The following is a 23,022-nucleotide window of genomic DNA, read 5'->3' as shown; positions in this document are numbered from 1 at the left end:
TGCCTATCAGCAAGGAGACTGAACTTTTGACCACAGGTTAATTTTTTTTAGGGCATCATATAGGTCAGCAAGTACAGCTGATGTTTATGCCAAAATAAGTTGCATGGGAATATAGTTAAACGTCTTAAGATTCACATTCCCATACACAATACACGGGTACTATTTTGAGTTTCTGTTACTACCATATTCTTCTTCAAACCCCATATGCAGTAAATTTTTTTTTTTTTATGTTAATTGTGACAGCCAATCCAGATTTTGGCTATTTTGCCCATATGTATTAGAATTATCAGTAATTAAACAGAGCATCGTCATCTATACAACTCATCCTATTTCTGCACTAAAAGTAAAACCAGTTTCATCTTAACTAGTAGTTTTCATTTTCCAGTAACAGTGAAGTTTTAATATGAATAATGAGCATTCAATAAGGATTAACTACAAACATACTTATTGCCTACGAGTAAGGAAATTGCTAAGCATGACAGATACCTCTTCCACTATGTAAAACTCGGTAATGAATTCAGATTAATATGCTATGCTTTGTAGTCTAATTATTTTATCAGGCAACATTCGTATAGGTAGATACTCTTGAAAAATGATGCTATTCGTGTGGGTAGATTTTCCTGAAAAAGTGTTGTAAAAATTTACAAAATACTGTACAATACTTCTAATTCGTAGTTAATGAGAAAACCTATTTTTAAAAATTTCTTAGTTTCGATTAAGAGTTATACAGGTATTTTAATCTTTTAGGATTTTTACCTTGTGGGGAAGGTTCTAGATAACATACTACACAGACTGCTTATTCTCTTGTCAATATTTTCCTTTCACCACTTGTTGTAGATTTTTATTTTGTGGTCTAATGCATGTTATGGCATTTTAAATCTAAATAATTGTATTTTGTAATAGTCTGCCCCAAAAAACAGAAAAATGTCAACGGAACAAGTTGTGTATAGCCTGAAACATTTTACTGGATCTCGGGTTGAAAATTGGCATGACTGTAAAGACATCATTAGATTTCAAATGGTTAATGCAGCTCTCTATATGGAGAGGTTACCTTTTTGTAAATTTTAGATGGATTGCATGTGTCATTATATGCATCTGAAATAAAGGTCACTGCAGTAATTTGCTTGAAATACATTAAAATCCAGTAGCTAAGTAAAGAACTTGAAACACTTTTACTTATAAATAAATATAGATGTTGAGTACTCAGTACTTACTGTGGCTACATGTTCAGCCACAAATTCATATGTATAGGGCTCTACTGTATATTCATATGTTCATTAGATTTTAAATAGCTCAGTAACTTGACAATGTTTGATCTAGATGTCGCTAGTACTTGGTTAGTGGCAGCTTCATACACACCTAGGTATGTGTTGGTTTTGCAGTTAAATTACCAGTTATAACATTTTACCATGTCTCTCTTATAAAAAAGCAATACTCTACTCTACCTCAGGTAGGCCAATGGGCTATTTCAGAATGAAAATGGGTGTATCTGTGTTGACTTTGTAATGCTATGAAAATATTACATAAAAAGTAGTAATCCAATATTTTGAATAGGTTTACAGTATATTCACAGCTTTTATGTTATTTATTTATTTATTTTTTTTTTTTTGCAAATCAATTTTGAATGGGACCACGTTCCATCTAAAGGTGGTGACTCTTATAGCGTGTGTACCATAATTATTTTGTTTAAATGCTTACTGTCTCAAACTTAATAGGACTAATGTAGTGCTGGTATAGTGAATGAAATCCAAATTGCATACAGTGTAGATTATTTGTGTAAGAAATGTTGTGTGTGGGGAGGGAGGGGATTTCACAAATGTATTCCATTTAAATGAATTTAAAGGGCCTTAGTTACAGGTTGGGCGTTGTGTATGGACACAGCATGTGTCATTTATGATGTGAAGCAATTATTTGCATGCCATTTGAAAAAGAATTTTCCTCATCATTTAGTTACATCGTACATTCTTAAACCATTTTGGTGTAAAGTCTTTAAAGTTAGTCTCCCATTCTTCTTCTAGTTCCATGCCTTTTGCTGATCTAGAGACCTGGCCTGCATTAGTAGTGCTTTGGAATACATCGTTCAGAATGAATATGTTGAGTAGCCAGACCACTGAATTGAAAAATTTAACAAATACGGACTGAATCATAAGAAGAAAAGGCATTAGATAGTGATTTTGCTAATGATCAGAATTAAGGTCAAGGCAGTCTTAGAATGGAGATTGTTCTTTGTAATAGGTAATTAATGAGGCCGGCAAGGTATGTTTTGAACACTGTACTTTGAAGATGTTTAATTCTTTTTAAGGTACTTTGAAGACATTATCCTATGGTTGGCTTAAGGATTCTTATAAGTAGGGAGTATGTTAGAAGACAAAAGTATTAAATCTTACGTAAATTATGATCATTGTAATGTAGTTGTTCCTCTCACAAAATACACTGTGCTTTAGCCGCAAATTGTTGGTATTGGTTTGTGTTTCTGCAACCAAACAATTTAATTTTATAAATGTTCAAATTCTTTCAAAAGAGTTAGACTGATCTCTGGGAATATAATACAGTCAAGGTTACAGTTGAAAGAATTTGGAAGGATTTGTGTGCAAAAATAATATCCATTTAATTATTGTATGTGGTTTAAGCATTACTCACCCATGGTTCAGTTGTCTTTAGTATTCACTCTGTGCCTTCCCTCCTAGTTGGCAAAAACAGGCATTAATGTGCTTCTCAGCGTAAACCTCTGTGACCAGGGTTTAGGATGCTGGTGGAACTAAAATGCTTTAAGAGTTTTATAAGTAGTGAAGTGCATCCAAAAATGTTTCATATTTTTTCTTTCTTAATGCCAAGCACTGCAGGAAGCAGTACAATAGTTAGAACTACAGTAGTTAGCAAGCATGTGTTATTTCTGAATTTTATAAAGGCATCACAGCGTATTGTAATTTTTTACTAGTATGTTAGGTTTTTTCACAGTTGAAATTGTATTATGTGAGGTGATGGCAAAAAAGTTGTTTTCATTTAATCCAAATACGCAGATCTTTAATATTCTAGATTTTGTCCTTTCATCTTGTATTTTCATGTGAATTTACAATATCAGTTTACTTTTTATGCAACTTTTTACAACTTCATTGACTGCAGTTGCAAAATTGATTTGACATTGTTGTAATGGATTCAGTAAATATAATAACGATCAAGTGGGCCATATCATCTTTTTAGGTTATCCAAATAGAAAATGTCAAGGGTATTAATTCTTTTAAACATGTTATTTTCATGCAGGTGTGGAAGAAAAATAGGATACCTGTACTTGAATGTAATAAAATTGAATGCTCCATTTTTCAAAGACTAGTGTTTTAGAGGGGTATTTGCAATACAGGTAAATAAAAAAAAGTCACACTTCCTTTTATTGCTTGAAGAATGTTCATTTTTAAGTGTACATATCAATTTTAGAATTTTTGCACCTTACTACAGAGTAAGCACATGTATATCTACTTTTGATATATATGTGAAACTGAGTTGGATTCTGCCAATATTGCAAATCATCGGATATATATATTTCCAGATTTGCAGAATGTCTATTAAATTCACAGTCTCCAAAATGTACCCTATGGAAAGTGTACACAATTAATAAAATTTTTTTTACTGTGTACATTTTCATTTTTGGTACACATTGTTCATTAGATACTGCGTATGTTTTGTCCCTTCAGTATTCTGTTCTTAGCAAGGACCATTCCCCCCCAAAAATTTGAGATTGAAAAATTACCATTCTACTCACACAGATTCAAAAATATCTGCAGATTAGTTAGAAAGTGTGGAGTTTGACTCAAGTATGTTAGCAGATATAAATTTTCTCTAGTAAACTATGTTTCTCATTTTATTTTTTTACGTTCATGGTCTGACATCAGTCTTACGGATATCTCAGGCGTTTCTCTTGTAGACAGTACCCATAAACCAATTTTATGCCTTTTTAGTTCCAAGCTAAACTAGGAGATCCACTCACATCACTATACAGTGCTGTGATTTGAACTGGCTTTCTTCGTACATATTTCCATGTAATATGATGGAATATGCACATAAATATGAAGTGTTAACTTTTATGTTACAAAGTTGTGAAGGCTGTAGGTACAAAGTAACTCAAGGTTCAGTTGTGGAGTTAATTTTTTTCTGGACATTTGAGTAAGATAGACCCCAATACTGGAATGGTGAAAATCATTTTGTTTCAAGTTATGTCACACAATCAGATTCTTTTAATATTGCTTTGTACCTGACCAGTGACCAACAGCAACGTCACCAAAAATAGTGTATTTTTTTAAAATGAATTACTCTTTACATTGAACAAAATGTTGCCTCACAAAGGCATAAGTAAACCATTTTGGTACAGTATTTGAAGCATAAATAACATACTGAAAAGTCGTCAAACTTCCTGCCATTGATTATTACGTTTCTTTTAAAGGTATTGGAGCCACAGCCGTTGTACATTCTGCATTATGTATCCCCCGCAACGAAAAATGTGCCATCAAAAGAATAAACCTAGAAAAATGGAATACAAGTATGGATGAATTATTAGTAAGTATTTCCTGATGGGTTTGTTCATTGTTCATTTAGTGAAGGGTGATGGTGAAATGAAAAAGTTCTTTCGACAATGGCCGGAAAGAATCTCCTGATGATATATTGAGATTTAGTTGTGTGCAGGGGTATTTTTATATACTGTAATTGTTTAAACCTGGAATTATTGTTATGAACTCATTGGAGTAGTTCATGAGGGACTTGTATCATCATATGTCTAGGTTTATGAAATTCAGATGTTGATGAAAAAAAAGTTCTTATAAGAAAGGAAGGTAGACATGGTATTCATAATGATTTCTTTGGGTAGGAGGTGAAAAGAATGGTGAAGTATTAACTTGGAAGGAAGGCCTAATTGCTACAAAACTGCTATGGATACTTTAAAAAGCCTTTCCTTTTTTTATTACGTAATGGAGTTGACAGAAAACTTACAGGTTTCAATTTAAAAATTTTCTTCCACCCCTTTGTTTTTCTTGTTGTCATTGAACATTGGGTTTCTTTTCACATTGGCATGTGCATTAAAAACCCTCAACCAAGTGCAATATTCATTGTAAATTTAGTTGTTCATGACTGGTCTTTTATTGCATTAAATGAGCTAGTAATGTCTCCTTATTACTGTTTAGAAAATACTATTTTTATCAGCACCATTTCTTGCTTGTTAAAGCGAATGTTTTAATGTTTTCTGTGTGCTTTGTGGAATTACATTAATTTTAAAATCATGGTAGTTTCTGAGTTTCTGTTGTTGACAGTGTCTCATAGAGAAAAGTTTTATTTTAACTCCATAGAAAGAAACAACTAGCCCTCCTAGCCATTACAGTGAATAAGGTATCACAAAAAGTGTGGCTTAATAGCACACTGTAGACATTGCAAAAGATGGTTTTCAGCCTTTCTTTGGCCCTCAGCTACATTAATTTTTGTCTTTAGCTTATCATCCATTCCCTTGGGTCTCTTCCAACATAGTTACCCTAGTTGGTGATGAAATTTTCCCCCTTGTTTAAGAGGGAATCCTTTGGAGCATTATTAATAAATTGCTCATTATTAATAATGATAAAAAACATATTGTGTTGCAAATATATTGCATTAGTTGGCGTGAAGTCCTACGTTCTGTAATGTAATTTCTTATAAAAATGTTCTTTTGTTCACAGAAAGAAATCCAAGCGATGTCATTGTGCCATCATGAAAATGTAGTGACTTATTACACATCATTTGTAGTTAAGGAAGAGCTGTGGCTTGTGTTAAAGCTCCTAGGTGGGGGATCTTTGCTTGATATCATCAAACATAGGTAAGAATTTTCTGGAAGATGATATTTCATTACTTGAAGTACATTTTTTAAGTTAGATTTGTAATGCAAGATTATTTATGTGAAATTTCAGAATGGTAGCACTTTAACATGTAATTGAAGTCAATCCATTTTCACTTAACTGCTTCTTGACTAGCATATGATAAAATTGCTATCATTTTCAGTTTTATTTAGAATAATTATAAGAATTCCACAGTACAATTTTGAATCATGATTGTTACCTGAGTTGCCCATATCAATTTACAGACTCACTGATACCCAAATGAGTAACATACTAGAGTAAGAACTTTTTATTTTTTAACAGAATGAAGACATCAGATTGCAAGCATGGAGTGTTTGAAGAACCTGTGATTGCAACAGCATTACGAGAGGTGCTAAAAGGTCTTGAATACTTTCACAATAATGGCCAGATTCACAGGTGTGTAACCAGTGTCTTGTATAAAATACTGATATACTAAATTGACGTTCATAGAGTTCTTATTGCCTCATGTGAATATATGGAAAAGATTATTAAAACATTGTTGGATTTTTCAACCCTTTCAATTCATAATGTGCTTTTATGCCAGAGAAGACCATTGTCAATTTGCTAGTCATAATAGGCTAAATGTGTGCTCTGTTGTGTTCACATTTAGTAGGCATTGCTGGCTACATTTTAAAAATAGGCATACACAATATGCATGCCCACAAAATGTGTCACTCTGCAGCAATTGATTTTCATGGAGTATATTTCTTTTTATGAGGTGTCGTTAACTACTTTAGCACAATCCCAGGAAAGAAGTATTTATATTTTCACCCTCACATGTTGAAATGCTGAGCAAGCATATGCAACTTTGGTCAATTGTTTTAATTGATGATTTGCTGTCTGTGGGAATTTTAACTCAAAAATTGCTAAAAATGAGACTGCTAATGCTACAAAGTTGGTGATGATCCTGGCTACTGTTGCTGGTTCTTGGTGAAATCTTTACTGCTTGATGAAATAAGTAAATCTACTTGCTTCATGTTTTTATGAAAGTAAGAAAGATAGAAAACGGGTTTAAATCACAAAGTACAAGAGTAGCAAAGTCCTATTGGTACTAGTTATTGAACATCTTATTAAGTAGTTTTCCCTCAAAAACAAATGTACTAACACCACAAAAATATGAAATAAGAAAAAAGACAAAGGTAATGAATGATAGAGAGAAAATGCGGGAATTATGCCAATACACTGCCAGTGTGAAATTCCCAGCTGGATAGACCAAGCATTAGCTAAAGGTAAATAACTTGTTACAAAAGGGAAAAGGTCTGCAATAAGGTGAATTAGGACTGATAATTGTAATAAATATAAATGAATGATTTAATTAAAGGCTGCAGGTTGTCACACCAACATTTCAAGGAAATTCTAGAGTTGTAAACTCGTGTAGGAAGAATATAATGAAGATGGTGCACATTTAGACTGTAATTCTTTTTTTCTGTTTTGTGGGCTAATTGAGATTGATGATGTTCTGAGGATGAAAAAACTATCTTTTATATTATTAAATTCATATTTTCTCAAAAAATTTTCAGAGACATCAAAGCGGGTAATATTTTATTGGGTGAAGATGGCGTTGTGCAGATAGCAGACTTTGGTGTGAGTGCATGGCTTTCAACTGGCGGAGATTTGTCTCGACAGAAGTCCCGACACACGTTTGTTGGAACGCCGTGTTGGATGGCGCCTGAAGTTATGGAACAGGTACATTGAAAGATTGGCAGTAGAGAATGTGCATATTATTTTTCTTCCTGTAATATATAGTTTCTGTTATTAATGATTATTAGTTCTGTAATGTCATTAATGTGAAATGACCTTACACAACTTCTTTTTTTCCCCTGTGGTGTTCTACCTGACATTTTTAAAATAGGATATGGAGGTTTGCAGCTGTCATAAGTTTAGAAAGTAACAAGTAATAAGCTAAAAAAAAAAAAAAGTTGAACATATGATGAAATACTAAATTTATTCAGCTCTGTGGTTTATTGTGCTTGAACTTCCTTTCGTTCTTAAAATTACTTTGCTGTCCGTTTGATCATTATTTAAGTAATTCAACTATTGGCACAGTAAAGCTGTTATTGCACTTGTAATATATGGTGCAGCTTTGTACACAATATCTTGAATAGCAGGGCTATTGTTAGGAATAGTACGACAAATATCACTGCCATGCCAATTGCTCTTATGTGCCCTTTTTGCCAGACATCCACCAGCATATATTGTAGGTTTATAATTTATTTGGTAAGTAGTATAGCCTATTTCCTTTGTTTCCAGTATTCTAAAATCATTAGTGAAGATGTATGGTACATTGTATAGCATATTTCATTAAAGTTTTGCCATAGTGTTTTTATGCAGCTTCTGTTTATTGTCTTTTCTTATTCATAGTGATATACTATTAGAATACATTTGCTATCTGTAATGGTTATTTTGTCTTATTAGCAACATGGTTATGTACAGTAGTAGACTCATGCACATTTTGAAGTTGCATAGAATGTGAAAAAGGAATCCAGCATGCAGTAACCCAGGATTTGTTTTAAAAGCTTTTTTACTCATCAGGATTCTAGTATTAGAATGAAAAATATTAATTGTACAGTGCATTTCACTCTAAAATTACACTTTACACTGAAACTTGAATGTCTTGATCTTTATTATGTGATCTCTAGTAGTACTGTGAAGTCTCATTCCCAAGGGGAAGGTACAAAAAAGTAATTAGTGGATTTAATATAATTTTTGTTTTTGTTTTTGCATTACATGGGCTGTGGAGTATTTTTTGTAAATGCACATCATTGCAATCTTTTTTTTTTTTGCAAAAACTTGAAAAGTAGATTGCTTTAAATACTTAACAACTACACAGTTTTATTACCGAGTGTTGATATTTGTTATTCTTACTTTTTTGCAGGTATCGGGGTATGATTTTAAGGCAGACATCTGGTCGTTTGGCATTACTGCAATAGAAATGGTGACTGGAACAGCGCCTTATCATAAATATCCCCCCATGAAGGTTCTAATGTTAACTCTACAAAATGACCCACCTACACTGGAGACAGGTGCTGAGGAAAAGGTATGAGATGACAAGTTTGTGAAGTAGTTAGCAGCTTTGGTATTTTGGAAAAGATTTGTTTTGTCACTGTTAATGCAAGACCTTATTGCAATACGTTTCAGGTGAAGATTCATTTAGGATAATTGTGATCCTCCTTACATAATCACCTGTTTGACATGCATTTTTCTTATGAAGCTTATGATGCTTTCCGTTAAGAATTTTAGAGGAGTGAAATTTTGCACCATTGATGATCCCTTTAAAATATTCTCGGAAAGATTATTAAAAATGGTCAGCATCCCTTCAGTCCCAGCTGTGTTACTTTCTGCGTTTTACATTTCAGCTGTTTCTTTTGGACTTATTCCACCTAGCTGTCTAACTTCTTAAACTTTACCATACACCAGCTTTGACTTTGCAAATCCCTTGAATGAGCCCTTTGAGAGGCTAGAAATGTGACTAATTTTCCTTGTTAAATTAATTTATAATAAGTATAACTGCCCTCAGTGCTCCTTGGATATTAATGAAAAACTAAAAAGTCTGGATATTTCAGGTTTTCTCACTTGATTAGATGCAGACTGTTATCAAAACAGCTTCCATGGTCTGATGAATTTGTAAATGCATTGTTTTTATATTGCAAAATCAACCTTTTACGACAAACCCATTACTCATAGATGCCGTATTATTTGTAGAACTATCCCAGTCACACCAACATGTTGCAGTCGAACAGAACACTCACTACATATGACGACACCTGTATCGATGCTCCCTTTTTATTGTCGTTCCTTTATGCTCAGAAGGTCTACAAAAGAATGAATCATAAAAACATGAAATTTAAGAATGTAAACACATTCACTTACGTAACTTTTCTGCAAAACCAGTTTAAATCTCCAAGGCTGGGAATCCCCTTTACGTAGAAGTGAGTTAAACCCACCCACTTTTAAGCCAAATTATTCAGGATGAATCTTACCTAGTGTTAAAGATAGATTATATCTCCATGCCAATAGTCAAGGAGATATAAGCTGTCTTTAACAGTAGGTAAATATCCAAATAATAACTTTTATAAGGAAATTTATATAACATGTATGAAAAAATGATTGTGCCAAGAAAGAAAAGTTTTGGGAAGGAAAGACTTTTAAGTGAAAACTCCTTCCAAGCCCAAAGAGTAAATAAAACAAAAGTAGTGGAATATGTTCTTAATAAAAACTTAGCTTATAGATACTCTCTCCAGTCTTGCAAAGAGAGATTGACAATTGTTGGTTCCATATGCATATGCACTAATTAATTACAAAAAATAGAGAATTTGGGAGACAGAGAGAGGAGGAAAAGAACTAATAAGAAAAAGACCAAGATAAAATTTTGCAATGAGTCAACTTGATGTGAACTGGGTGAGAGGCAAGCTGAAACGCTGACACCATGGAGTTGCACAATGAAGTGTGGGTGGATGCAGAGCACCAGGATTGCAGATAATGCCTTACATAGTGGGAGCACACTGTTGTCCAGAGCAGGTTGATGTGACTGTGATAGTTCTTCAAGGAATAAGGCATCTTATGATCAGTGGGTAGTAATTGAAAACTACTGATTGGTCTATCACAGTCATTATCCAGTTAAGTAGTGTTTTTAGTATGACTGAATATTGGATACAGTTTATCATATTACTTGAAATTTTTGTATAATTTCATGTAAATTGATGATAGGGTTTATAATTGTCACTTTTTTTTTTAATTACTTTGGATAATTTAAATTCCACATCCCCTCTCATCTTGATTTCCAAACCTCCTCAGTCTGAAATCTCAAAGATTGAGTTGGTTTGGAGATTATATGAGAAGGTATGAAGACGAGTTAGTCAGAAAGACAGATGTAGAAGTAGCAGAGCAAAGACCTGTAGGAAGGGCCAGGGAATCTTGGACAAAGTAAACAGATGAAGACCTAGACTTGATGGAAGTTCAGGCAGAAAGTTCAGAGGACAAAGGAGAGTCAAGATATCTAATTTCATGATAGCTGGATATTAAAACGTTTTTTAATACAATTATTGACTCTGAAGGAGGAGGAAAAGACATCCTAGCAAGCCATTCTTGCACAGCTGGGGACTAATAGTGAATGTTAATTGACTGGAATCATGAGTATTGGAAAAGAGGAATCTTTTGCCTTGGTTTTACTTATCATTGGCTCATAGTGATACAAAATATGTTACATGTTAGAGCTCTGTCCCAGTATCATCTGGATTGAAGGCAACTGAATAGAATTTCTGATTGACTGTAGGTTTTAAGGATTCTGAATTCCTTTAGTTTGCTTGTGATTATTTGCCACTAGTTTTAGATTGCCACCATTTTTAGATATTTGTTTTCTTTTATCTCCAGAAAAGGTTGCATCATATCATAGCACTTCCTTGGATATTTTGATGTTTACATCTTTTGTTGATTGTTACAGATTTGACAATCATTGAAACTCATTACAGTTTATTTGTATCACAACATTCCTGACTTCAGTATGATGGACACAAAGACTTTTGTAAGAATGTCTCCTAAAACTGTTTTGAAATTTTCAGGACCAATATAAAAATTATGGAAAAGCAATCCGGAAGATGATCACAGACTGTTTACAAAAGGATCCTGCGAAGCGACCCACTGCCCAGGAGCTATTAAAACATCCTTTTTTCAAAAAGGCCAGAGATAAAAAATATCTGCAGTCCGTGCTCTTGCAGGGCGGACCATCTATAGAGGAGAGAGTGGCCAAGGTAAGGCTAGTTCTGACTCCTTACTTTAGTTTTAGCAAAGACCAACTCTGCCATTTTCTCATTCTGTGAGATTGGCATGGGAATGTAGATTGTGTAAATTTAGTTCCTATATTTTTCTTTGTTCTTTGTTTACTTTTTGCATGTATTTGTTATGAACTTAAACAAGGGATTATAATATGCACTTACATCATTGAAGCAAGTGTTACCTTAATTTTGATTGAGTTATTGTTTGGCAGTGAGTATTGTAATTTTGTAATGAGCATGGTGACATGAGTATCATGCTGTCTTGTACTGCAAACCCTTGAGGCTCTGTACAGAACCCTTTTATTTTTGAGCTTGTTATGGTATAACATTTATTTTGTGTACAAGTATGATTACATTTGCTTGTGGACAAGTATTTGGTTTTGCAACATTTTGTTTTCAAGCCTTTTATGAAGCTAGACTGCAGATGAAGTGACAAGCAAGAATAAGGATGAAATAGTTATTAATTTGCAGGGGTTTTGAGTGTAAATCTAAAGTCAGTCATCTCTGACTGGAGATTTTGAAGCATACATTACAATGGAGACTGCAATGCAGAATTTGGATAAATCAGAAGTTTCACAGTTCATAAGGAAACTGTATAGTGAAAATTAATGTAATCATACAGAAAGAGATGACAATGATCAGAATGAAGTAAAGTACAGAATGAAGTAAAGTAACAGTATGAGCCTACTCTTAAAGCTGCATTTCGATGTACTTTGAAGCCATCGGAAGCTTAATGTTTTGGGAAGCTTTTGAGGTTTTTAAAAGCAACTGATTTGTAGGAATATTACGTCAAGAAGAAATTTTCATATTTTTAATAGATTGTTCATGAATAGATATATAGTGAAACACATGTACATAAGCAGTCTTTTTAGGGGGTGATACTTAGAACAGACTTCACCCGTTACTTGTCATTTGCATGCTCATTTTGGCAGGTTAATAATTTGGATGCTTATGCTCATGGGTCAGATTGCAACTGCTTTTATTGCATTCATACCAACTCATTAATGATGAACATTAGTTGTGTTGAAGAACTTCAGACTTGGAGCACCTTACTCTTTCAGGACAAGTAAACTGTGCTCGTACATAAGACATAACTGTAACCACATAGTGTTTGTTTTAATTACATATAACCAAATACTATTGCTATATCCAGGTGTTGATACTAACTAAAAGCCTGCAGCACAGTATACAAATGACTACTGTGGGGCATAGTTAGGATGGTGAATTATTTCTGGACGATATACCATTAGTGTTTTACTTGTTTATTTTAAAGTTCATGTTGCACTTCAAATTTTTTAGGCATTCAGTAGTTGTGTACTATTTCTTGAATTGCATATCTTTTATTGGTAGTGTTTTATAAAATTTTAATGGTGGGCTGTAAAGCCTGCAAATCATGTTGAATATATGTTGAACATTCATGTATATATTTATATACTACTTTATATTTGTGTTTATGTACTGTGGACAAACCATAGCTTTACATTTCCTTTCATTCTAGTTCAGTCTTTGATCTGTTACATATTGAGTGAAATTATGATAATCTTATCAACATAAGTGCAGTCAAATCTTGTTACCCTAGTGAGTTGGAGAACCCCCACAAGTGCAATAAGACATTTAAATCTTTAATGCAGCAATTCAGTATGAAGTTTCTGTTATCATTCATTGTATCAGTTACACTCTCTCATTTTCTTCATTGATATATAAATGGTCTTCCAAACATCACCTTATTTTATAGACTAGTTGCAGATTTTACTGGGATTCAGTCTCAAGTGATTTATAACCAGTGGGAAATACATATGACTGATTAGCTAGATGGTATGATGATAACAAGGTCACAGAAGTTATTTCATATTACTGGGTTTAAAGAAATGACAGATAGAGATAGCAAATTACTCAAGATATTTCTGGTATCTGGTGAAAATTTTTAAACAGAGTGCTGCCTTACTTGATCTATGGGCCTCTGAGGTGACATTTGCATTAACTTCTACTTTACTTTATTCCTCAGAATAAACAATCCATATATTTTTTACAGTTTGGCATTCCAAATTCATGTACAGTACCCTCTCACCTGGTGGTATCGTCCTAGCCAGGAAGCTACCACATACTTAAATTACCTCCCTGCTTAAGTGGACGTTTAGATAGCAATGATTTGTCCATTGTATGAATGGAATTTTTTTTGTTTATATATAGCATTCTCTTATGCCAAAGACATCCCACCTCCTCCAAATAAGCTTATAAAATGTTTCATATTTTATGAAAGGTCAGATATGGGGTGGATGCCTGTCCAACTTTAGGGTGATTTTTCATTCCGTAGGGTAGCAGGATCTTTTCATATTTGCTAAATGTGTATGCTGTTGTCCACCTGGAACAGAATAGTAAGGTTATGTGGGAAATATACAGTGTGATATATACAGACATGGTGTTGCTGGCATGTTTGTTACTTGTTTCGTAGTGAATGCAGTATCAAGCATTCAGCCTCCATGGCTAAATGGTCCTTGTAATTTTGTACCAGAAACAGTGGAAAATTTAAGGGAAAAGAAATATATTTACAGATGATTGTTAATGTAGGTATATGTGTTAGGTAGGAGAAGAAGGAAAGAGCAATGCAGTACAGTATAAGGAAAATATGAAGTGGCAGGAATAATCAGTAATGAATTTAATAATAGTGCAATAAAACCTATCACATTAGTTACCTATTTACATACATAAGAAAACAGAGTAGTCAGGAAAAAAGAGTCATGAGTGCATTTAGAACTGGGCTTAGACTTAGTATGAATATCAATATTGTCAGACCAAGTCACTGAAATGTGCTATAGGTAAGTGCTTTGAGTGGAATATACATATACAGTATTGTTTAGATATTTTTACTTGAAAAGGCAGTAAAAGGTCAGCAGAAAGCACAACTGAAATATTCTAAATATCAAGAGTAGCTTAACATTTTAATGCTTGCACAACCAGCTTTTAATGACATTTTTCTTGTTGACAGCTTTGTTTCTATTCATCTTAGAAACTGCCTTAAATGAAAAACATAGAGTTCAGTGACAAAATATATGCCGCTGTTTGTTATTAATAATCTTTAAATTTGTTAATGATTCTCATTACTCTCAAAACCAAATGCAAAAGAAAGTCTCGTGGCTGCTCATTAAAACTGTTAAATAGATAGCCCTGGGTTAATTAAGCTTGCTTGTATTTGCACTTATTTTTGCTTGAACATGTAGGCTCATACTTATTCTTTACTTATCCATTCTCTGGTGTCTAATAACTTTTGGTAACTGTTACCATGGATTGATGAAAGAAGCTTTTATTGTCCTTCACTTTCATCATTCTGTTGTACGTATGTGTGTCAATGATGTAGTGCATCTTGTCCCCAGTCTCACTAATCTTCTCTACCAACCACAAGTCTTTCCTCTCTCTGGTAAACAATATTATTTTAAAACCTTTCTTATTTTTTTGCTTGCAGGATGAACCCATATTAAGACGGAGGGTGAGTTTAGATCCCAATGTGTGATAATTTATTTTATCATATTATTAAGAGAGGAACAACCCTTTCCTTGGCGCAATCCTTTGATATCCCTCTGCCCTCTTCATGTGGAACCAAGACAGAAGTATGATACTATATTTTTCCATGTTTTGTGTTGCCTTTTGTGTTCTTATATTTTTCCACCAATTGCTGCTGTTTAGTGAAAGGTATATTGATCTGTTGTTGATTTTTGTTTATGGGAAAAGTTACCCTGTATGACTAGTTTTGTGGACTAAATTTTTTAACAACTGATGCGATCACATCAGCCAAAGGGGAGCAGTTTTGAGTGTAAATGGAATAGGATTTTTATATCTCAAGAATATTTAGGATGTACTTGACACTGTCACAAGTTGATTCCACAGTTAAGTGCTTCAATATCTACTTCTGTACTTGTTTTAGTTGATTTGGCTTATCCTTGCTTATAAGATGCAGCAATGAACTGCAGAAATGCTAGGAAATAAATAATTATCTGTTCAGATGAACTGCAAACCTCATTTCTACTTATGCCCTGATTCTCAATTAAGGGTTGATGAACCAAGTGTCAAATTGCTGCCTAAATTAGTGAAGCAGTAGTTCCTGATCAGTGAAGCCCCATCATTTGCTTGTTGAGCACCTTCATTCTTTGTTTCAGTTCTTATAAAAATGGACATTTAGGTGTATTCCCATAAAATTAGATTTATTTTTCAATATGCACCAGCACTAGTTGAGTATGTTATGCCCCGTTTTCATTACTATGTGTGGTATTAATATTTTAGAAATGAAGTGTTTGAATCATACTGTTACCATAACTGGGGTTATTCAGATGGCAAGTATTCTCATTTACAAATAATTTATGTATTTTATATATATAAGAAGACAAACAAGAACTCCTTATAGTACTGTTGTTCGATGTAGTTGTTCAGGCTTTGAAGAATATGTCCATAACTATTGTTAAGAAGAATCTGTATATTTAGTGTCTTTGCAGATGTGCAGAGTATTCATGAGGTGATACCTTAGGCTGATTGTCGTTTGTGTACGCTTTTGCACCCAACTTTGTGATTAGGAACTAGGAGCGGAGGCCCCAACTTTTTTATTAGGAACTTGGAAGGGAGGATGGTGCCAAGGTACCTTTTGCTATTCCAAGGCCAAGGGGGACACTTCTGTGTATGGTGTGAGGACAGTATGTATACTTGAAAAGAAGTATATTGCACCAACACAGATTAAAATACTATTATACTTCCCATATGGGTCACTAAGAACAACTACATGTTATAAAGATGCTGTGATAAACAGTATTTTCTAGTTGGAGATAGCAGTTGTAAATGGATAGGTGAGCAGCCAGCTCCCATCATTATGACCTTAAACCTTTACTAACCTTAAAGCACTTTGATTTCAGTTCATAAATATACTTCAACCCTGGAATCACTTGTTAAGTTATGACTAGACTTGGTTTGCGGCAGTTCATTCAAGTAGAGAGAGTATGATAGATGAACAACTGCTAAAGGCCTACATATATGAGAAATAAAGAAGAAATATTCCAGATAGCCACAGGTCACCATGTATTTACCTAGTAATCTGCAGTAAGTGAAATGGCAGTTGAAGGACTTGAATTTATTATCTCCACCTTGACAGCTATTGAACATTGGGTGCCTGTAATTGATATGAACACTGATGAAATTTTCATTCACTTTTATATTCCATAGTTACTTACCTTTTACTTGTACTTTAGTATCAGCTTCCCGGCCCCTCTCAGTTGGGTAGAAGCTTGGTCCAAAGAGGGGATCATTGGATAAGAGTGCTTGGCATGAGAGAGATTTCCCCATGGCTCAGATGTTTCCCATCATTAAACACAACTTCAGTAATTTAGGGCATGTTTAACACTTACTTCTGCTCTTAACTGTTATTAAAGCATAAGTAATAATGAGAGGTTTGTATGTATGGAGCAAAGATGTTAAAATGATGTTTTTGATAACTACTTGGATTACTTATTTTGAGAATTTTGTTGTGTGGAATTTTCTAGATTATTCCTAAGGACTTAGACCACTGCTTTTCTAGTATAGCAAATCATATTATCCATAGTAATACACTTCTATACTCACTGGATACTATTTCTTATGTTGTCTACACACCTTTATATATTTTGTTGTTGTTGGAGGAGATGTGCTTGTCATGTTCAGTTTTATATGATTGTATGTATAGTACTTTGTAATGAAACAAATTTTGCATTCCTCTGTATTTCAACTCAAAAGTTTACCAAGATAGTGTAATTAGAGTGTATAGTTATTGTACATGATCTAGAAGTGGGCTGATGCTTTTGTGTCTTTAAGGTTGCATAATTATATATTGTCTCTTAAAACTATGATCATGATGGGAGCTTAACATGGTTCATGGTTTCTCCGGATGCAAAAATCTCTGGCTTTTCCTGCATAACTGAAGAGCATGTGGCCATGACATTGCTCTTAGTTTTCTGTATACAGTAATGTTTTTCACAGATACACCACTTCAGTTTACTTGGGCTAGTGGTACTTCTTTTCTTGCTTTCCTTTCATTGTTTTCTCATTTTATTTCTCACTAACTGTGAGGTGTGTGTGCATGCTTGTATTATAATGTGTCTTTCACCACACTCTTATTAATCATATATTCCTGTATTTCTGTCCTGAGTGTTTCCGGGAGAACCAGTCTTTTGGTTGTCAGACAGAAGAAAAGGATAGTCCCAATATGCATATGCTCCCTGGATCCTGTGGTTTGTATCAATCAAAAACCTTATTTTCATGATCTTGAGGTGCTGTTAACAGCCCTGCTTTCATTTCCCAGGTATTTACCTTTCTGGGGATCACTTTTCAGGCACTTAACACTAGCTATTTTCCTGTTTTTCTCATTTGAAATCATTTGTTTTGGCCCTTTTCACTTAGGTTCTATCTGTACTACATTCGCCTTTAGTAAGTACTGTTGAGATGCTGGTATAGTCTGGTTGTTCAATAGTGAGCTAAGTGGTAACTTATTTTCAGTTTGACACAAAATGGTAACATAGGTAAGCTAATGAGCAGTTGCATAATTAGTGCTCTGGAGAGAGTTACCACTTGCCCCAATCACTTCCTTATTATCTTCTTATTTTTTAAAAATAAAGTGAAGAATAAGACTCAGTATTGTTTTCTTTTTAGCTTTAGGCTTTGGTAAATTTTGTTTATTTACCATATTTTTACCTCCTCTGTTTTTCTGATTTTACCCTCCTAGAATTAACAAGGTTCATTATCTCTAGGGAGGTTATTTTACATATATCTTTTGCACTAATAGATTTTTCTTGTATCTGTTATTTTTAATTAGTGTATCAGTTACTATTGGTAATTATGCCTAATTTTCAATACTGTTTTTCCAGTATATTATTGATTTGATAGGATTTTTTATTTCACATATTAGCTGCCCAGGTCTTCCTTGTTAGAGGTAGTAGACATGTATTAGCAGCCCAGGTTTTCCCTGTTAGAGTTAGACCCTCTTGCATGAGTGTGCCAGCCTAGATGCCAGCAGACAGTCATACTTTAGCTGCCACTGCTACAAGTTGTCTTCTGTTATTAGTGGCCACAACTGTGACCATCACCAATCTGGCTGTTGAGTAGATTGTGTGGGTAATAGTCGAGCCCAAAAACATTGAACTTGGCCATTCCCCTGTAGTTAGGATTCCAACAGTGACTCATCCATTTCTAAAGAGGGACTGATTGAGACCCTTTGAAGTTACACTTGATATGACAGTGGCAAGAAAAAGTTTTGTTGTCTCTCCATTGGACGTGACAGAAGAAACCTAGCAGCAACAATGTGTTCCAAGAGGCACTAAGGGAGAACGGTTCATCTTTAGACTTGGGCAACACAGTTGTTGACTGACAGGTTCATTTGAAGAAACTGGTACTATTGTGATGATGGTCCGAGGACTCTGTGATCTGTACAGGTTTTTACTTTTGTAGGGCTTGCCCTTGGTAGATCATTTTATGGGGAGCCTCATCTAAAAACTTCCCTGGTATAGTCCATCCCAAAATAAACCTAGTGATTGGGAGGATACATTATATGCATTATCCTTGGATGAGCTCTTCATTGTCATCCTTCTCCTGCATGACTGTTTCAAGTGGCGTCTGGGGGAAACTCTGCACCTCTAGGTGCTTGGAACATGATTCTAATGGCTCTCTTTTAATCACAGCAAGGATGGTTGACCAGTCAGCTCTCCATGGTGGCAACCAGTCCCTGGAATCTGTTGCCTAGAAATAAGTTTCCCAGGTAAGGACACTTGTACTGTGTAGGCAAGTTAGAAATCCTCGACTCCAAGCCAGAGGTTATCCAGCAACTTGAAGAATAGCAGCATTGCAACTAGCAACCTGTGCCACACCATCTTCCTATTTTTTTTTATTTAACACAGGAGGTTGTCTGTTTCCTTCTATAAGGGAGGTAAATCTGTCCTCTCATATTGGAGTGTATGATATTCAGGAAGGAAGGTTCCTCTCGCGTTGCTCAGACCTTAATATTAGGTTGCCATCCTCACCTGTGATTGCTTTATGTAGCACCCTGAAGAGCCCAGTTAACAGTTTATTTCCAGACTTCAGTGTGAGGACTCTGTTGTTGTTTGCATCTTATAGATGCCCTGGAAGATCATACATTAGAATTTTTCATCTGGAAGTTGTTGTTAGTTCCTGACTTTTTATAAAAGCCCAGTCAACAAATAGCCAAGGACTTGTCCCAACATCTTTCACCATTCTTTTCTTATCCTGTCACCAGCAAAGAGACAGGACTGGTTGCTCTTTACAGTGAGAGTTATCAGGCTTTACCTGTTGGAAGACCAGTTACTTGAAGGGCAACAACTTAGTGGAAAGGTAAAAACTTCATGCTGGTCCTCTTGTTTTTACATGTAGTTTAGTCTTCCAGGGTAATTGACCACTTTGACTTCATTTTCATCGTGTTTTATTTTCCAGTTCTGATGCACATACTGACATGAACTTCTTGCATTACATTCTATGGGTTTTTCACCATAGCTTTTTCAAATGTTTAAGCTACTAATGACTTGATTCTGGGCACTTCAAGTCTCCAGGTGTTTTACTGTATCCTACAAGTACACACAAACACCCTTTGGAAAAAAGAATTTTGGCCTCTGGAGATATATGTTTATGGGGTTGTAATGAAACAAACTAAATTTCAGTAACAATCCATTGATCAGTGAGTGCCTTCCTTCCAGCTCCTTGAATCATGCTGCCTGGCATTCAGTTTTCATATAAAAGAAAGATTACTGGTTGATGCATACAAGAGGATTCAGAGGGTGCAGGCTGCCTTCTGTTTGACTGGCAAGAATGGTGATCCCAGGAGCATTGGGACACAAATATAGGCATATATATAAGGCATGTGTATGATTGACGGATTTGTTTGAAAATCTTTCGTTGTAAAAACAGTTTTCTGCACTTGCTCATACATGGTTTCAGTGTGAAGCATACATTAATTTATTACTTTCATGTAGACACGCAAATAACTTTGGTTTCCTTTGATTTTCATCATGACTTCTCCCAGTAAGGAGTGGAAAGCAATACAGAACTGCATACTCTCATTTTCTTACTGTTTTTTGACTAAGTAATTTTTGTATTTATTTATGGCAAAGTAATTTTTTTATTTATTGTATTATTTTGCAAATCATGATTTGTTTTTGAGAAAGGCGCATATTAGTATGACGTTCTTATTTTTCATATGGCTGGCCAGAAGGGTTTGTTCTTAGTGAAGATATTAGATCCTATTTAACAAATTACAGTTCTTTAACAGTTCATCAAAACTTTGTTTAAGGACTTGCTTCCAGTACTTGATATTTAATGTTGGGTGTAAACTTGATAATCACGAAAAATATTTATGTTGTTCTGCATCTTCAAATTGGGACATGCAGATTAGTCTTCAGATACATATGGGTCAATTGAGTGCAACCAATTCTGAGAATAGATAACATCTTTTTGTGATATCTTACAAAAAGGTTGACATATATCCATCCGATAGTAGAATAAAGCTTTATGATGGTTCATTGTTAATCTGTCTTGCTTATAATGTGGTTAAAAACATATCCAAATATTTTCTCTTATAAGCCCTGAATAGGCAAAGCAACCATGGCTACTTAGCTACTTAGAGGCAAGAACACCAGAATCTTTGTTACCTTTTGTCCTTCATCATCATGTTATAAAATTTTTTTAGAGGTGAGATAGTGTTTATTATCCCTGTGCCCAACAGAGTAGATGAAGGGATATAATGTTTAGTCCGTCCATCCATCCGTCCATCCTAGCTTAAGTTTTGTGCTAAGTTCCAGTTATAAGCAACCTCTACCTACATTTTACACAAAAAAAAAGTTGAGAAGTTTGACTTGGGTGTTACTGATGGGAAATTTTTATTAAATGAAAAAGTTGTTTCACAACAAACCCCCAGCTTATAATTATTCAATTTCTTAGACGTCAAAAGGAATCCCAGAAACCACCTCTTTTTTTAAAGTTATGGTAGTCATCCAGTAGCACTTCACATGCATGGGATGATCCTGAAGTCTCGGGCAACCATCAGTCATTTTTCTTACGTCTGCGACAGTATGAACTGTTATTGTTTTTATTGCCTCAGTGGGTTTCTTAGATTGAGATTCCCTTTTATTTATTTTCTTATATTGTGTATTTTTGCTTTCATAATACTTATGTGTAATCAAAAATACACAGTATAAGAAAAGAAATAAAGAGGAATCATTATCTGAGGAACCCACTGAAGCAATGAAGACAATAGTTATTCACACTGTTGCAGACTCAAGAATAATGACTCTGATGGTTGCCTGACACTTCAGGATCACCCCATGCATGTGAAGTACTAATGGATTATAATGTGCATTTTTGCCTTCATGATAATATGAATAACAATTTGTCTTCTTATCATGTAGTTTCCCTTCCTGACGGAGTCCAACACTGAACAGGCAGTTTCCATTGTGAATGGTGGCTGAGGGATGTAATTATTCAGTGCTGAAAGGTTTATAACTGGTGTCCAACTCCGTGAAGCCTTTTCCACTAGAAAAAGGTGGCTGTAGAAACCCAGGAAGGATACTGCAAGATCTCGACTGACCCTTTTTGAACCAGTGTCCACATCTCTGTCCATAAGGCAATGTCTTTGGTGGAGTTGGCCTTGTAGGGCAGGAAGAGGATCAGTTCTAGGGAAAGAAGGGTCTCTGGTCCTTGAACAGAAGTTGTATCCAATTTTGAAGACTGATACCACCCATTCCCCATAACTCAGCCATGTCGCCCTTCCCTGCTTTGAGATCTGAGTGACACCTCCATGTAGCTTTGCCGCTGGATGCTTTGGGGGTACAACCGACACAGGCACCAAACTGTCGTGAAGCAGAGAGGGCTGCAAGGAAGTATCTCAGTGTTCAGAATGGTGCACCTCCATCCTTGGAGTGACCAAATGCCACCTCTCCCTAGAGTCCCTGTACCTGTACAGGGATCTTACACTCAGAATTGTTAGTTTGTTAATCATGGTAATTTTCTTATGAATTTTGTGCTGTCATTAAGAAATTCATTTGAATATAGCATTTTCTTAATTTTCATATGAATTTTATGCTGTCATTAAGAAATTCATTTGCATTCTCATCCCTTTCTTTAGCTTAAGATGGATTTTAATTTTGATTAGTACTGGTTTTCTCAACCTTGCTTGTTGTGCATGCTGCTGTGCAGACAAAATTTCTTTTTCAGTTTATAGGTAAGACAAGTTTATACTTACTTGGCATATCTTGCCTCAGCATTTTTCTGTCTCCATACAGTTTTCAATTGAAACTCAAAAGTTAATGGCAGTTATCTTTCTTAATACAATTCATTACATGTAGTCTTAGTAATGAGCTTGTATGAATTCAGTT

General features: G+C 34.7%; 1 protein-coding gene across 13 annotated transcripts in view; it reads left to right on the top strand.

Moving 5' to 3' along the window:
- The window catches only part of fray (frayed), a 353,939-nt gene that overhangs the window by 312,113 nt on the left and 18,804 nt on the right, over positions 1 to 23,022 (top strand). For 9 of the 13 annotated variants that reach the window (XM_067117753.1, XM_067117749.1, XM_067117750.1 and 6 more), the window contains 7 exons: positions 4,436 to 4,548; positions 5,691 to 5,827; positions 6,150 to 6,263; positions 7,388 to 7,553; positions 8,743 to 8,904; positions 11,426 to 11,614; positions 15,099 to 15,122. In XM_067117753.1, coding sequence (XP_066973854.1) covers positions 4,436 to 4,548; positions 5,691 to 5,827; positions 6,150 to 6,263; positions 7,388 to 7,553; positions 8,743 to 8,904; positions 11,426 to 11,614; positions 15,099 to 15,122 — 905 coding nt within the window. The remainder of the gene's footprint in view (positions 1 to 4,435; positions 4,549 to 5,690; positions 5,828 to 6,149; positions 6,264 to 7,387; positions 7,554 to 8,742; positions 8,905 to 11,425; positions 11,615 to 15,098; positions 15,123 to 23,022) is intronic. The other 4 variants (XM_067117754.1, XM_067117751.1, XM_067117759.1 and 1 more) reach the window with 1 other exon arrangement.

This window comes from Macrobrachium rosenbergii, chromosome 15, assembly GCF_040412425.1.
Source record: "Macrobrachium rosenbergii isolate ZJJX-2024 chromosome 15, ASM4041242v1, whole genome shotgun sequence".
NCBI classification, from domain to species: Eukaryota; Metazoa; Arthropoda; class Malacostraca; order Decapoda; family Palaemonidae; genus Macrobrachium; species Macrobrachium rosenbergii.
Note: the sequence above shows the minus strand (reverse complement) of the source record. Positions and strands in the feature narration are given on the sequence as shown.